Raw genomic sequence first — 18,054 nt, 5'->3', positions numbered from 1 at the left:
TATTGTCTCTTGTTTTTAACTTTTGAAAGTACTGATTTCTTCTTTCTGTGTATTCACGTGCAGGTTATGTGGGTATGTAATTTGTGCCGAAAACAACAAGAAATCCTCACTAAGTCAGGAGCATGGTTTTATAATAGTGGATCTAATACACCACAGCCACCTGATCAAAAGACTCTCCGTGGACTGCGGCATGAGGAGGCGCCTCAGGAGAAGAAAGCAAAACTGCACGAGCAGGCCCAGTTCCAAGGACCCTCAGGTGACTTATCTGTACCTGCAGTGGAGAAAAGTCGATCTCATGGGCTCACAAGACAGGATTCTATTAAAAATGGGTCAGGAGTGAAGCACCAAATTGCCAGTGACATAGCTTCAGACAGGTAAACATTTTGTTTAATCTATAGGTAAACATTATTTTTAATCTTCATTCCAAATAGAAATAAAAATACATGAAATGTTTAGGCAACGAGTTGTCTAAATGTAATGTACGTGTCTGTGTTTTATATAAATGCTGAAAGTGATGTTTAGGACTTGAGCTATTACAGGTTTGGACAATCTTAGATTTGATGAGGGAGTGTCAGGTTTTCCAGAATAAAGAAATGAAATAGAACAGGGAACTTAGGTGGTTGTCACAGGAAAGAAAGTGGGCAACGGGAATGAAGAGGAGATGGTTTTGAGACACGTTGAAGAGGTTGGATTGATGGGACTAACTAGAAGTGGGAATTAAGAGAATGGGGAAGGCTAATAATGTTTCTGAAGATTCTGGTCTAGGCTGAAGGATGAAGTGGTTTTCCAAGCAGGTAAATATAGATACAAGGGTTTTATGAGTTTGATGTGTTCACGAACTAACTCTGTTACCACTATTTTGGCTCAATTTTATGGCCTTCTTCATGTTAAAATGGTTAGATTTTTTTAAAAAATAGTGTTTATAGTTCTTATATTTCCTACCTTTGAAAGGAGGAGAATGAAAAATCTTCATGGGAAGATTATTTTTCTATTCTGTGTTTCTCTTTTGAATTAAAAAGTTTAAGGAAAATGTGGTTTATACTATATGTGTTGTCCAGAGTCAGCAGATACGTTTCTGTGTGAACAAATATAAAGTCATGTGTTTTTGGAAAAGCAAATCTAAATTGTGCTTAGCAGGTGGTGGGTTCTGAGCAGCCAGTGATGACAGGTAAGAACCTGGGGACCACTAAAATGGTGCCCAGAGCCATCACACAGATGTGTTGTTAGTGTCTTGGGAGAATAATAAAATGATGGCTGCACCAGTTTTGTTGTTGTTTGTTTGAAAATGAGCAAAAGTGAAGCAGACAATGTAGTTCTGTCTTTGGGCCAAACCATGGTGATTTCATGACTAGAATACTATGAACACATCTCAGTGCAGAATCTCAGAGTTAAGAATTTTAAGGTAGGAAGATCATCTTAGGTCGAGAACTTAAGCACGCAGTTTGAGGCCAGGTGGTTTATTGGATGACGCGTCCAGAAACCACCTGGGCTGAGTAGGGGAGTGGAAAAGCACCCAGGTAAGAGAAAGGACACAGTACTGGATGCTTTAGAGAGCAGTTTACCGCTTTTGGCAATTGCGTATCTATCTTACTGGGACTTCTAGGACACACAGGGTGTCGTGAGCTCAGTTTTTCCATGTGATCAACTAGGAGGCTGGGGTATTTATAACACCTGTGTGCTGTTACTCATCTAGGCCCGTTCTGGCATATGTATAAAAGTATTTTAGGATGGACTGTGTGCATTTTGTTCTGACACTGAGTATTAAGATTGATCTTGCCAGCAAACCATAAAAAAAATCATCCTGTCTAAAAAGGATTTAAATAGAATTTTGTTCAGTGCCTCCTAAACTGGGGACACAGGTATAGGGATCAACTTCTGAACTCATGCATAGCACATAATTCTGAAGTATTATTCTTTTCTGATATTAAAGCTTAGTACAACTTTGACAGTTTAAAAAAGTTTAACTTTTTTATAGATTAGAAGTTAAAGAAATAATATTTGAAAAATACATTTTTTAGGAAAGTGTGATTAAATAAAATCTATTTTTTTCTTTATTAGCATGTTAAAAGTTTTTTTGTTCAAAATGACTTCTTATTGCTATGGAGATGGCTTTGGTAGCTACTTGAAAAATCACTATGCTCATTTAAAGTATGGTTTAAGAGCTTGTTCCATGAATACCCCAATTTTTTCATTTCCATCAGCTTTTGAATTCTTTACTGGGAGTACATTTTAGACCCGAGCTCATAGCGAAGGATTTTCTTATGCTTCAAGGGGTATTTTTCTTCTGCGTATTATCCCTTTATTCTGTGTAACTACTCCATATCCTAGCCATTCAGTTTCTTTGTCTCTGTAATTACTGTTGCTATTTTTGCTTGTGTGTATTTTATCGATATTCTCTGTAAATATAGGAATGTAATATCTATGTATATTTATTCCTTTAAAATGATAGCATATATATATTATCCTATTTTTCTTTTTTCATTTAGTAACGTATGTTGGAGATCTTTCCTTACTAGTACATAATGAGTTCGCTTCATCATATTTTATTTTTATTTTTTTATCCTCACTTGAGGACATGCTCACTGATTTTAGAGAGAGCAGAAGGAGGGAGGGAAACATCGATGCAAGAATATCAATTGGTTGTATGCTCATTGACCCCAACTGGGACCGAACTGTGACCCATGCATGGGCTCTGAGCAAGAATTGGACCCACAGCCTTTGGGTTTATGGGATGATGGTCCAACCAACAGAGTTGCACCCTCTAGGGCCATTGTTATTTTTAAGGGATGTGTCAAAATTACTTAGTCCCTAATGATACACACATTATTTCCAATTTTTTTTTTGCTATTACAAACACTGGTAATAAATAATCTCGTGTATGTGTATACATAGGTGTACACATATATTGTACTTATGCCTTTATATATACTCATATATTCAAATGCACGTATATACTTATAATTTTGTGTAAGAGTATATACTTATAATTTTATATGAGGGAAAATCTATAAGATAAGCTAAAATTTCCAGAGGTGGAATCGCTTGGTCAGAGTATGTACAGTTTTAATTTTTTATAGGCATTGCCAAATTGCCTACAATAGAGGATGTACCAATTTATAATACTATCAACAATAATACTTTTGATCTTTACCAGTCTGATTGGTGAAAAACAATACTGCAATACTTTTAATCTTTCTTTTTCACATCATAAATGAGTCAGGTTGAACATTTTTGTATATGTTTAAGAGCATTTATATGAATATTTCTTTTTTCTTTCTGAACTTTCTCTTTGTATATCTTGCCTATTTTTCTATTAAGTTGTTAGTTTTCATCTAAATGGATATTTAGCATCTCCATTTATATTATGGAAAATAACCTTTTGTGGAATGGATTGTGTATTAGCTTTCTATTGCTGTGATTACTATAAATCTAGTGGATTAAAACAACGTAAATGTATTATCTCACAGATTCCACGGGTCAAGATCAGGCTACAGGTTAGCTGAATCCTTGGCTCAGAGTCTCACAAGGCCGGAATCGAGGTGTTGGCTGGAGCTGTGATATCATTTGATGATTGGGGTTCTTTTCCAAGCTCACCGATTGTTGGCAAAATTCACTGTCTTGCAGTTCTATGACCGAAGCCCTCAGCTCAAGTGTCCCTCTTCACAGTGTGACAGTTTTTTTCTTTTTTTAAAACTGACAGGGGAATATCTACACTGCTCTGAGTCTTCCAGACTTCTGTCTCTGACCTCTGGAAACTGTCTTTTGAAGGGCTAACCTGCTAAATCAGGCCTCCCTATGACAGTTTTCCTTTTAACTTAAGGTCATCTGAGTAGGGACTTTAATTATATCCACATGGTCATCTCACTTTTGTGGTATAATCTAATCTAACCATGGGTGTTATGTCTCATCATAGCCACAGGTAGGGTGGTGGGAGGGGGAGATCACACAAGTGTGTACACCAGAAAGTAAGGTCATTTTAGAAATCTCCTTACCTCAGACTGCAAATGCTTTTCCCCAGTTTGTTACTATTTTTGATTTTGCTTATTCTTTTTCCGAAGCTTAACAGACATGTTTTTTACTATGGTGAAAATTCTTTTTGTGACTACTGATTTTTTTAGGGAGATATATTCATTTCATTCATTCATTCATTCATTCATTCATTCATTCATTCATTTATCTTTAGAGGGGAAGGAGAGAGGGAGAGAACATCAATGTATGGTTGCCTCTAGGGCGTCCCCTGCTGGGAACTGGCCTGCAGGGAACTGGCCTGCAACCCAGGCATGTGCCCTGACTGGGAATTGAACCTCGATCCTCTGGTTCTCAGGCCTGTGCTCAATCCACTGCGCTACACCAGCCAGGGCGATATATTCATTTTTTATGGAGAAAAAATTTCACCCCTTTAAAGTACACAATTCAGTGGGTTTACTGTATTTATGAACCTGCAAAACCATCACCTCTATTTAACTCCAGAACTCTTCCATCACCCCCAAGAGCAACTCTGTTTTTTGTTAAGTCACTTCCCATTCTTTTCTGCCCCCTGGTTTCCTGACACCCACCAATCTACTTTATATCCCTGTGGCTTTGCCTGTTCTGGACATTTCATAAAGAAGTGGAATCATACAATGCATGGCCTTTCGTGTCTGGTTCTTTCAGGTACCATGTTTTCAAGGTTCATCCATCTTACAGCATGAATCAGTAATTTATCTTTATGACTAGATGATATTTTATTGTATGAGCATATGACAACTTGTTTATTCATCTATCTATCATTTCTACTTTTTGTCTATTATGAGTAATACTGTTAATGGAAGTTTTTATATGGACATATGTTTTCAATTTTTTGTGTGTATTTTTGATTTTAGTCATCCCAGTGAGTGTAAAGTTTTTATCTCATTGTGGTTTTGATTTGCATTTCTCTAATGATTAATGATGTTATTGATCATCTTTTTTTTTCATAAATGGCTTATTAGCCATTTATATATCTTCATTGGAGAAATGTCTAGTTTAATGCTTTATTGTAGCCCTTCACTAAGATAAAAATATTCCTATGATTTCATGTAATACTACCACTATGATTGCTATTTTATTTTTACATTGTGAAACAGCAATCTGTCTGAAATTTATTAGGGCATGGGGTGAGGTACAGATCCAAACTGAAATTTTTTACACAAGATTACCCTTTGTTCCACTATATTTATTGAGGGAGCAGTCTTTTCTTCCCATTGATTTGAAATGCCATTTTTTAAATCACATATTGATTGTTCTATATTAGGGTATATTTTATAGATGTTCTGTAATGTTCGATTGATCAGTCTGTTCAAAGCTTATATATAGTTTCAAAAATCCCATTTCCATTATTACTTAAGCAAACCAAATTATTAGTTGTTGAAAGCCAGAAACTTTGCAACATGAACTTTAGTAATGCATTTAATTTCATAGTTATTTAACTACAGTATATATTGTGTTGTATATTGGATTATGCAGCGAGTGAATTTTGAAGATGTAGGAAGGTCCTGGAGAGTGGGAAGACTGATGTTTTTATAGTAGTACCTCTTCCAGTTATAGCTTGAATGTATTAGTGGCCAGACGAAGAAATGAGACAAAAAATAGCAATTATGATAGGAAGAAGAATGAAAAATCCTTTTCCCATAAAATATTGGAGGAAATGGCATTAAGTCAAATGACAAGGGATCATTTCAACTTTTAAAATGATTAGAAATAAAACTGTTTATTATTTTTGCCACCAGATGGCGAAGGTGTACCCAAAAAAAGCAAAACTGTTTAATTTTGTGATTATTTCAATTGAATTATTTTTCAGAGATGTTTATCAACCAATAAGGGGATTAAGTTGGCAATTGAGATTGTAAAAAACAGGACTTTTTGTGTAACATTGCCTCTCATATTGAAATATGATGTTTATTCTCAAATGTTTATTTTTTGTGCTGAGCTCTCCATATACAGACTTGTATTTACAGCTGGAGCTTGTACAGTCTTCCCTGTTTTCCCACAAGCACTTCCAAATCACTTAGACATTCTGAGTCTAAGTGTCTGTTTCTTCTCTGCGTAATGCTCTCTGTTCCTTAGCCTTGCTGATTGCCTCGCCGATTATCCTGCTTCCTAAATTAAGATCCTTAGGTGTTTAGTTTCTAATTCTCTTCCTCTTATTTTTAATTTCAATGACTATTTACTTAAGTTTTTTGTAAATTCCATCTCTGTTATATCTTCTGTATTCTACCCTTCCTTCCAGTGTGGATATCGTCACCACTGTGTTTATGCATTAACTATGTCTAGCTTTTTTTCTGGCTTCATTGCTTCTCTGTTTATTAACTTTTCTTCATATTCGTTGTTTCCAAATTTATGATTTTAAGAAATGATATGTGGAAGTTATTTTGTGGCTTACTTTTTATACCTTCCCATTTTTACTTAAAATTTAAATCCTTAGTTTTTTAAAAGATTATCGAGTACCTACTTTGTTCTAGGCTCTGTGACGAACATTTTTAGGCATTATAATTGTAGTTTACGTAACAGTGTTGTAAGGTGAGGTTTAAGATACCTTTTGTGTATTGAAATAATTTCCTAAGATTCTAAAAGTAGAGAAAGATTTTCAACTGAAATAAGTTTTTCCCACTCAAAATCCTATCATTCTACATGTTGAAGCTCTCTGTTATCTGTCTTTTCTAAGTTCCTCTCTCAGCACTTTTTTTCTCATTCCTCCAACATGACCCATAATCTAGCTACAGCAGATAACTAATGAATTCAAAAACGTCATTCATTCTTAAAATATATGTATTTTCTCATGCCATTCCTCTTATCTAGAGTTTTGTTCTAACAGTGCTGACACTAATTCAACAAATATTTATTGAATTTAATTGTGTGCCATACAGACTACAAGATGCCGAGATTACAGCGATGATAGCAGTGAACAAAACAGACAGAATCCCTCAAGTAGATTGCATTTAGTTGGAGAAGACAAAAGAATAAAAGCTAACTGGTCTGTTGGATAGCAATATAACTTGAGGCCTGCTCATTCGACTGCTTAATTGCTTACTGTAGAGGGTGTTTATATTTGTATTATCAAGTTAAAACTTATATTTCTATCAAAAGTTACTAGGATTCCTGTTTTTTAACTCTTTTGCCAACACAGTGCTTTAAAACTTTTGATCCTTACCAGTCTGATTGTTGAAAAATGATACCACATTATACTTTTAATCCTATATCAAACATTGGTGAAGTTGAGTGTTTCTGCAGAACACCAGGGGGTGCCATTCACTTAGATGTGAGTGACTCAGCCTGGCAGGTGCCTCTCATGCCCTAGCAATAAGTGCTGTGGTGGACAATAATACAGGGAGGAGGGAAAGGGACTTTGGAGGAGGATGGTTTACAACTTTTAATTAGAGGTTAGGGAAGACCTTAACACTGAGTTAGGACTTAACACTGAGGAAGGTGAAGAAGTCAGTCATGCGGCTGTCGGAGGGGAGAACACTCCAGGCAGAGAAATAGTAAGTGTCAAGATCCTTATGGGAGGCTGTGCACCTTGGAGTGTCTTCCTAAATTGTACTTTTCCTTTGAAGTCCAGCTGAACTATCCCTACTTACATGAAGCCTTCTCTTAATTTTTCCCAGCAAGAATTATACTGTTTGCTTATAAAAGGTGCCTTTATGTATATGTCCTTTATTTATATTGATATATTTCAGCACTTACCACTGTCTCCCCTTTAGTACACTTGTTTTCGATATTTCTTTTTGTCTTACTGAATTTTGAACAACTTGAGGGCATACTGTCATTTACCTTTGTTTATGTACATACCTAGTTTAGGTTCTAGAAATTGGAGGTACTCATTGAATATTAATTGAAGTAAATTGAATCATTGAAATGACAGGTAGATAACCAGTTCTTTCTTTTATCTTTCATCTGTTACACTTGTCCTGTGTTTACAACAATTGAACTTATTTACAGAGTCCAGTACTGTATTTTTCTCTGCCTCCTAGGCTAATGTATTTTATAATGTCATTGTAAAAATATGTTAACCTGTATAATAGAACTAAACTACTGGTCATTACAGACAAGATTGATCTCTAGAATTCTATTGTTTCTTAGACACCTACAATGATGATGGGCGTGGTGAGTGCTTCAACATTTTTCAGAAGAAATCTTATGCCTCTTTGCTTTGACCTATCATATTTTAGCTTCACTTTAAAGATTTTGACTTAATACCTTGCTGTTTCCCATGTTCCTCAATCTGTTTTTGAGTAGGGTGATGTATATTCCAGTTCATCGGGGCTGACCCTGGCTTGTACCTGTTGTCCTCTCATAATTGTTAAGAGAATACATTTCACTCTCTTGGAAGATTTCTGTCTGATATGCAGTGAAACTACTGCATAATAATTCTTAGACTTATGGAAAGTTCCCCATGGAACTTTCGATATTATGGCAAATGTTACTTCAGGTCACTTAGCCTACAATATTTATTGAGTGCATACTTTATTTATAACACTAGTTTATAAAGAGAAGTACAAAGACAGTAGAAGATGCTCTGTGCCATAAGAATTTAATAAATCAGGATTAAGATATAGTTATATAAACATAACTATTTGAAACTGGTAAAAACTAATATAACAAAATAGAAATATATGGAACCAACGGGGAAATTTAGGAGAGATTTTATAGATTTGTTGAAACTTCAGAGTTTTAATGAAGAAATTTAAAAGATAGAAGATACAGCATGATTTAAAAATAGTAGGAAAACAAGGTGTGTAGTGTAGACATTTCCAGATCGTAAGCACCAGATTTTGCTGTGCATAATGTGCTCCTGCAAATCAAGCGCACCCGTGTTTTTGTGTGCTTTGCACATGGGACTATTATACCCATGGTATGCAGTCATTTTACATGTATATAATGCACATCCTTATTTTTCCCTAAAAAATTTGGGCAAACAGTATGATTATACACAGCAAAATACATATATCTTCTGCTACTTTTTGTTTTATTTTGGTTTTCAGATTTTGTGAGTTTTGTTAATCATGTTTATCAGTTTATAGCACTAAAGTGATCTGTGTGGTGCTTCTCTATTGTGTTATTTTTTCAAATCTTTGAGATATAAGATCTTTGAATAATAAAAAATGTTACATTGTGTATATATGTGTTTTAAATTACATAAATGATGTGGTCTGGTACTTTAGATCTCACATTTTTAAAGATTTATTTAGGTAGGAATATTAGCTCCAGAAATGCTGCATCATATTCTGTGGTATACAAAATAATGATCTCCATAGATGCCCACATCCCTGTCCCAGGAACCTGTGCAAATGTTATCACACATAACAAAAGGGACTTTGCTGCTGTGATTAAGGTTATGGAACTTGGGTGTGGAGATTATCCTGATTATCTAGGTGAGTTCAGTCTAATTATATGAGTCCTTAAGAGTGGAGAGCCTTTCCTGACTGGTTCAAAGAGATGAGATGGAAAAGGAGGAGGAGACATTCAAAGCACAAGATGGACTTGACTGGCCATTGTAGAGTCTGAAGATGAAGGAAGGGGGGGCATGAATTAATTTGGCAGCTTTAGTGGTTGTTTTAAATCACTAAATTGTAGTGATTTGTTATGGTGGCAATAGAAAACTAATACATATATTCTAGTGTGTATTTACGATATTTTATTTCACAATCTGTTAATGACGGATGGCCTAGGCTTTTTGAAAGCTCCTCATTGCTATAAACATTGAATCAGTGAACATTCTTGTTACATGTTTCCTTAGGGACCTATGCAAGATTTTCTCTGTAGTCTGCTATCTAGATGTTGAATTAATGTGACATAGGATATGTTTAGTTCATTTCACTAGTTCAGTTCTCAGGAATGGCTCTGATATACTCTTGCTTGCAACATTTGAGGGTGGGTGATACCCCATATCGTAACTAATATTTAATATTATTCAGTTTTTTGCTTTTCTGCTAGTCTAGTGGAAATTAAGGGGCATTTTTATTATAATTTGCATTTTCTGATTACATTGAAGCCAAGCATTCTTTCATATACTTGTTGGATCTTCGGGTTGCCATTGCTGTGAATTGTTCGTCTATATCATTTGCTCATTTGAAAAAAATAGCTTCCTGTAATTTTTTCTATATTGTCTTTGTTGAACAGGCATTCTTATTTTGATGTAGTAAAATTCATTACTTTTTTTACATTATAGTTTGCGGTGCTTTAGTCATGATTAAGAGACCTTACTCAAAGATCCTAGAAATACTCTTCTACACTCTTCTACTACTAACTTTTAGTTCTACCTTTCTCATATTAATCACCCTGGAGGTCACTTGTGGATATGAAAAAGTATGAATTCAAATTTACTTTCCCCATGTATTGAGCGAATGTTCTCAGAGTAGCTATTAAACAGGCCATTTGTATCCCACTGGTTTTTGGCAGTACCTCGGTTTATATATTCCTTATATAGTTGGGCCATTTTTGAGTTCTCTGTTCTGTCATATGAGTCTCTTTATCCTGTGACGTTACCACACTATTTTTAAACATTCTTTGAGGATTTTTATAGATGATTACATCACCTGTAGAAAAGACAGCTTTATCTCCTATTTTTCAATTTGTAATCTGTTTATTCCCATTTCTCGTACAATTTTACTGGCTAGTGCCTCCCCCATGATATTAAAAAGAAGTGATGACAGTGATATCTTTGCCTTATTCCCAGTCTTAGAGTGAATGCTTTGAGTCTTTCACAATCAAATGTGATGTTAAATGTACGTTTTTCACAAATGTCCTTTATGAGGTTGAGAATATTCTCTTTTGTTACTAGTTTGCTGAGAATTTTTTATCATGTGTGGCTGTGGAATTTTTGACACTTGTTTTTTTATTCTGTCTGTACTGAGAGGATGATAGGGTTTTTCTTCTTTAGTCTGTTTATATAGTGAATTGCATTAATATTTTCCAAATGTGGTATCAACCTTGAAGTCCCAGGATACTTCTTTTGGCCATGATGGTATTATTCTATGAGTATTTAGGTATTGCTGAAGTTTATTTACTAATATTTTATTAGGGAATTTTTAAATTTATGTTCATGAAAGGTATTGGTGTAAAGTTTCTTGTAACTAACATTATTGGTTTTGGTTATACAGGGAATGGTTTTTGGTATACAGGAAAGTGACTTTCTTATCTTCAGTTTCCTGCCATGGTTTATAGAGAACTATTATTATTTTTTCTCTAAATGTTTGACAAAATTTACCTCTGATGACAGAGGCTTGTAGTTTTCATGTGGGTAGGTTTTTAAAATAACTAATAATTTAAATTATTTAATAGGTGCAGAACTGAATGTTCAGGTTACTTATTTTTGATCATGTAGATATTCTTCTAGTCTAGTTTTATAGGCTATGGCAGCTGTATTCATTTGGGAATGTCTCACTAGTTATTTGAAAATCATTTTACCTTCTTCCTTTTAACATGCTGGAGACAGACATTTTGATAGAATACTTCTTTCCATCTTAACGTTTTGTATGTTCCATACATGATCTATGTCTTACAACTATATTTTATTCCAGTTGCCACTCACCTTTATATCTGCCAGTATCTTTGGGATAATTTCAGCGACCATTCCTCTATGTTTCTGGCTGTATTTGGTGACATTTACTTGTTATGCAGAGACATTCAATCATGGTTATTAGTATTATTATTTTGTCTCACAGAACTTCTGCCTTTTAGCCTGCTGTCCACTTGGTTTCTTTCCTATTCAAAGTCTAAGGAAGTTAATTCCTTTAGATAGGACTTTAAGATATTGATCGCTTGTAAAGTACAGTAAGTCTTCCCTTAATGTTGTTGATAGCTTCTGCAACTTTAAGGGAAACAGTACACAACAAACCATAGGCTAATTGTTCCTATGGCATCTCCTCAATGTTATAATGAAACAATGCTGAATGAAATGAAGGTGAATGAAATGAGATTGTTTTCTTTAGTTGCTTTTCAGTCGTACTTCAAATATTATTATAAGCCGATATTCATTCTCCTAATCCATGACATTTCATAGATTGAGACTCTGCTTATTACTATTTCTTGAAACTGTCTATAAATTAATTTTTAACAAGCTTCTCTTGAGTGTCATATACTCACTTGTAAAAATAGTTTTGTTTTGGTGTTAATAATTATATCAAGGAAAATGCTTTACTGGTAAAATTAGAAGGCGAGGAAAGCTAGACAGATGTTAAGATGGGGGTAATTTCTTAGCCAGTGGTGGTGGTTTTGCTATCCGGCAGCACTCTTTTTAAAAAATATTTCATTTATTTATCTTTAGAGAGGAAGGGAAGGAGAGAAGGAGAGAGAAACATCGATGTGTGGTTGCCTCTCATGAGTCCCCTGCCAGGAACTGGCCTGCAACCCAGGCATGTGCCCTGACTGGGAATCGAACGTGATCGTGTGGTTCCCAGGCCCCGTGCAGCAGTCTTTTTTAAGCTTTTGCTGATAAAATTATTGATTAACAGCAAAATGACCATTTTTGAAACTCCCTAATTTATTCCAACACCAATGTGTATCTTGGATTACTCAAGTCACTCATACACTAAAATAATAAAATTTAATAAATTATAACAAGTTATTGAGTTATATTAGCATATATGCTTGTGTAATCCTTTCCCACAGACATTTTACAGTAGAAGCATATGCGTGGGTCTGCAGAGCGAACTGTGGGGGTGTATTGCTTCTAGTTTGCCTTTTATGGCAACACGTTAATGTTACGGACTGGCTTTTAAGGGGATCTTATCCACCCAGCCCCTTATCCTTTGGCTCTCCCAATGTCCACCAAATGAAGCAATTTTGGTAGTAGTCGGGGTGAGGGCTGGTGTGTGTAAAACTGTTTTTTAGATCTTTTAGTAGAGTGAGTGAAGTGGTAATACAGGAAACTGGTTTGTGGTGAACACCTACTTCCATTTTGTTACTGCATATTTTCATCTCTTGTTGCTGAAAATCCCAGGGCAGGCCTGGGATGAAGCTATTGGCAAGTACCCTTTGGAAGCTCGAAGAGTCCAGACACTAGGTTTGTCTTGTTGAGTACTGAAGCTTAAGGTACAAAAATAGTCTTCAAGGCTCAGATAAGGTTTAGTGTATCTCACTAGAATTAAAAAATAGGGAGTTGGGATCAAGTTTTACTATAAATACAGATAAAGAGTTACATTTTCTTATTCGACAACTTTCATCGTTCAAGGATTCTGGCATCTAAAGTTGTCAATCCACAATAACAGGGATGATAGTAGTCAGCATTATGGTGGCGCCTTAGAATTCCTTTATGCTCATACACATTGAAGCATCTGTGCTTGTATTCTCTGCCTTTCTGCATGTTACTCTAGGCGGACGATCCCTGATCTAGCTTTGCAGAGAACCCTCCTATTTTTATCTACTTAAGAACACATCTCCTGCAGTTCCTCGAAATTGTGAAAGTAAGGGGTTGCGTGGGGACTGCTTCAACATTTACAAACATAAATGGTTACAGTTCAAAAGTTCAAGCTAAATGATACAGAAGCTGAATAACCTGAATAACTTCTTCAATTAAAAATTTCCTTTTATATTGGGAGCATAGCTACTGCTTATTTGTTTTTAAATAAGAATATTACTTGCAGAAAGTAAATTTTCTTTTATTATGCGTCATATTAAGAGGCAGCTTAGATTTAAATAGTTGTTCTCAAACTTTTTGGTCTTGGGACTGCTTTACAATCTTAAAAATTATTGAGGATCTCATAAAGCTTTTGTTTCTATGGGTAATGTTTATTGATATTTACTATATTAGAAATAACAGAAAAAATTAAATATATCTTTATTAACTAAATTAAAAATAACAATAAACCCACTGGATTGTAACTAATCATATCAAGTGGGTAGAATTCTAAGTTGACCCCCAGTGAGCCTGACCTCAGGAATGTATGGAACCTGTGACTTGCTTCTAGCTAATAGAGCCTGGCAAAGATAATGTGATAGTCACTTCTGTGATTATATCACATCACGTGAGACTGTGGACTTAGTCTAAAGCAGAAAATTATTCTGTTGGCTTTAAGGAAGCAAGGTACCGTGCTGTGGAAGGCCTGTGAGAGGACCATGTTGCAGGAAACTTTGGGAATTTCTAGGAGCTAAGAGCATCCCTGGATGACAGCCAGTAAGAAAATGGGACCTCAGTCTTAGAGCCAGAAGGAATGGAATTCTGCCAATAATCACTTGAGCTTGGAAAAGGACGTGTAGCTCTAGAAAGAAATGTGGCCTGGCCAACACCTTGGTTATACCTTTTAAACCATGTGTGAACAACAGAAACTGTAAGATAATAAACACATTTTTTTATGCCACCAAGGTTGTGGTGAGTTGTTTTCTAGGAGTAGGAAACAGCGTATTTTTAAAAGGAAAGAAAACTTCAGTGAGAAAATTGGCATTATTTTACATTTTTTACAAATCCGTTTAATGTCTGATAGTGGAAGATAGCTGGATTCTTTTATACCCTGTATTCAGTATCTTGAGATATCATACATGACGTAGCCTCTGGAAATCTTCATTGTATACTCATGAGGGAATGAGAGTTCAAAAGGCAAATAGTCTTTTAGTGTTATTATGAATATAGATTTGACCTTGCAGATCCTCTGAAAGAGTTGTGGGGACCTTCCTATGGTCACTAGACTACATTTTTTAGAATTGCTAGATTAGGGGTTTTTAGAATTGCTAGATTAGGGGTACAGCTAGATTAGTCTGCTGTACCATCACCAGCAGAGTGTTTAATTGTGTACAGACAGGATTATATAAGATAACTTAATCTATTCAGAACTCTCAGGTTCCTTGCTTATTTTTCACTTGATTTCTGGTTATGTCCTTGAGTTTGTCTATGTGGTTTATTTCCTCTGTTCCTCATGGAAGCAAAGGCAAAAGATCTTTGCTGACTTTCATTTCTAGGAGAAATAGGTAGCACTATGTTTAATAGGTAGTGGATGAAGACAAGGTTTTTCTTGAAATGATCCTGGCAAAGGTGCAGCCATTGAGAGATTTGGTTTAAAACACTAGAGAAGTTTTTTAAATGTATTTTTTATTTGTAAGGAAGTTACAGAAATGATATCATTTTTAAATTATGCATATTCATTTTTATGTGTGTGTATGTGTACACATTACTTAGTAATGACACTAGTGCATATTTCTTAAGTGTTTTTGTTTTAATTTTGTGTGATCTCTTTTATCACTGGAAATCCTGAAGAATGAAGTAGGCTAATGCCTCTCAAGATAGCTTAATATATAATAAACTGCTTTTGTCCTAAGATTTGGGGTATAGTTATATTTGTTGTTGTTAGGAACATTAATATAGACTCATAGGATTTCTGCTTTAGTGATCTATGGCTTCACTACTTTTTCCAAAAAATAATGTAGCAAAAATAAATAGGGTAGAGAATAAAAATTGTTACATATAATCAACTATTTTTATTTCTGTGATATATAATTATGTATCATTTGACACAGTTGGAAGTTTAAAGGTATGATTGGAGCATTTTGTCTGGAAGGAGAGTATTTCAAGGTTGGTTTGAAGGTTATTGGTGGAACAATTCTCACTGTGCTTACCTAATTACACAGTGCTTGAACTGGAAAATTAAACTTAAGGGTGACCTCCCCTTCTCTATTGATGCAATCCCCTTCTGCTTTTTTTCCTTTTTAATTCTTCTTTTTAAAAATATAGTTCTGCCTGAGCAGTTTTTTTGTTTCCGAGATAGTAGTTTTCAATTTATTTTTCCTTTTTTCAAGTTTTTATTGAAATTTCTATTTATAGTATTTCTTTAACTATTTTTGTCTTCCCTTTGTCTGCATGAGAATTGATTTCTGTTGATAGAGCAAGATTAATGCATTTTAGTTACAACTCTCAGAAAAAGTTTATATTTTTAATATAACCAAGGTTATGGAATATATAGACTCAAAATTGTTGTGACTTAAAATAACTTTTTAACTTCTCTGATATACAAGGTTTGTCTGGAAAAAGTCCAGCCATTGTTAATATAACATACTGGTTTGCATGACATCAGTGTAACCTGGCAGCCAAGGAGAGTGGACTGGAATGAGCTTGTGTGAACAATGATGACTTCACTGTACCGGTCAGTGGGGGTGGTAGACGCTGTTGAGTGAGCATGTTGTGTACTGTGTGGCCATTGCATTAAAAATGAGGTGTTATTGTTCTATGTATAATGTTTCTTGTATATTGCATCTTCTACAATAAATGATTCTATTTTTCATATTACATGGCTGGATACCTTCTGGGCAGCCCTCGTATATCTGAAATTCACTTATACAAATTATTTGACATAGGTAAAAGTTTTGAAGTATGATTTAAAATCTACAGTTGGAAAGTGGTAAGAATCCTGTTTTTGTTTTCTGGTCAATTTTGCTTATAAGAATTAGAGTCATGCGACTAGGAAGAATTGTGAAAGTTTGATCTTTCTTACTGCAGAATTTCCTCCTTTTGCCTAAGTATATCTTGATCTCATACTTTAGGCCATATTTGTGTTTTATTGTCTCAAAAAATAGGGGATTTGAAAATTACATTTACTTTCAAGGTCTACACTGGTCTTCTTATTTATATTTTCACATCATCCTTTCATTTTTACATTCTGGGACCCTTATAAACTATACAATTAGTTTACATTTTAAATGAGAGCATGCAGAATGAGTTGGTGACTGTCAAAAACATGGCGGTACTCTATAAGGGGTGCTGGCCTGTGAGAAGGAGAGGTGTATGCTAATTTTAACTCTGTGACCAAACACATGGACAAAATGTATCTTTCTTTATTCTGTAAAATGATGGAGATAATATTCTATTTTAAATGTGATAGGATACGATTGTTTAAATATGAAAAGGTCATGATATCATTTATATTTTTTATGGTTATTCAGTGTGTGGAGATAAGAATTGATGCAGAGGCATGGAATATTTTCTAGGACAGACAACAGCACAAAACAAGTCTCAATAAATTTAAGACGACTGAAATCATATCAAGCATCTTCTCTGACCATAATGGCATGAAAATAGAAATCAATCATAAGAAGAAAACTGAAAACACATGAAGACATGGAGGCTAAATAACATGTTATTAAATGATGAATAGGTTAACAATGAGCTCAAGAAAAAGAGCCAAAAGCACCTTGAAATAAATGAGGACATAACAACCCCAAGTCTATGGAACAGTGAAAACAGTCCTACAAGGGAAATTCGTAGCATGACAGGTCTATCTCAAGAAACAAGAAAAGTCTCAAATAAACAATCTAACTTTACACGTAAAGGAATTTGAAAAAGAACAACAAACAAAGACCATACTAGTAGGAGGGGTGGAGATAATAAAGATTAGAGCAGAAATAAATGAAATAGATTCTAAAAAATACAAAAAAATCAATGAAACCAAGAGCTGGTTCTTAGAAAAGATAAAGAAGATTGACAATAAAAAAAGAGAGAGGACTCAAATAAATAATATCAGAAATGGGAGACAAGCAAGAACTTGTACTGAAGAAATACAAAGGATTGTAAGAAAATATTACTAATAGCGATATGCACATAAATGGACAATCTGGACAAAATGGATAAATCCCTAGCAATATATAATCTTCGAAAGCTGAATCAGGAAGAATCAGAAAATCTGAATAGATTGCAATTAGTGAAATGGGGGCAGTAATCAGAAAAGTCCCAACAAACAAAAGTCCCAACAAACAAAAGTCCTGGACCGGATGGTTTTACAGGTGAATTTTGCCAAACATTTGAAGAAGAACTAACACCTATTCTTTTTAAAATATTCCAAAAGAATTGAAGAGGAGGGAAGTCTCCCAAGCTTATTTTACAAGGCCAGCATTATCCTAATTTCAAAACCAGTTAAAAACAGTACAAAGAAAGAAAATTATAGGCCAATATTCTTGATGAAGAAAGATGGTAAAGTCCTCAACAAAATATTAGCAAAGCAGATCCAGCAATACATTGAAACGATCATACACCGATCATATCGTACTGATATGATCAAGTGGGATTTCTTCCAGGGATGCGAGGTTGGTACAATATCCACAAATCAATAAACATTA

General features: G+C 34.8%; 1 protein-coding gene across 5 annotated transcripts in view; it reads left to right on the top strand.

The window, feature by feature from the left end:
* Nucleotides 1–18,054, top strand: part of RIMS2 (regulating synaptic membrane exocytosis 2) — a 470,156-nt gene that overhangs the window by 137,717 nt on the left and 314,385 nt on the right. For all 5 annotated transcript variants that reach the window (XM_053661100.1, XM_037133385.2, XM_037133387.2 and 2 more), the window contains one exon: nt 64–374. In XM_053661100.1, the coding sequence (XP_053517075.1) occupies nt 64–374 (311 nt within the window). The remainder of the gene's footprint in view (nt 1–63; nt 375–18,054) is intronic.

Source organism: Artibeus jamaicensis, unplaced genomic scaffold, assembly GCF_021234435.1.
Source record: "Artibeus jamaicensis isolate MK-2021 breed Jamaican fruit bat unplaced genomic scaffold, CSHL_Jam_final scaffold_916, whole genome shotgun sequence".
NCBI classification, from domain to species: Eukaryota; Metazoa; Chordata; class Mammalia; order Chiroptera; family Phyllostomidae; genus Artibeus; species Artibeus jamaicensis.
The sequence above is the reverse complement of the archived record's forward strand: the minus strand, read 5'-3'. Positions and strand labels throughout refer to the sequence as shown.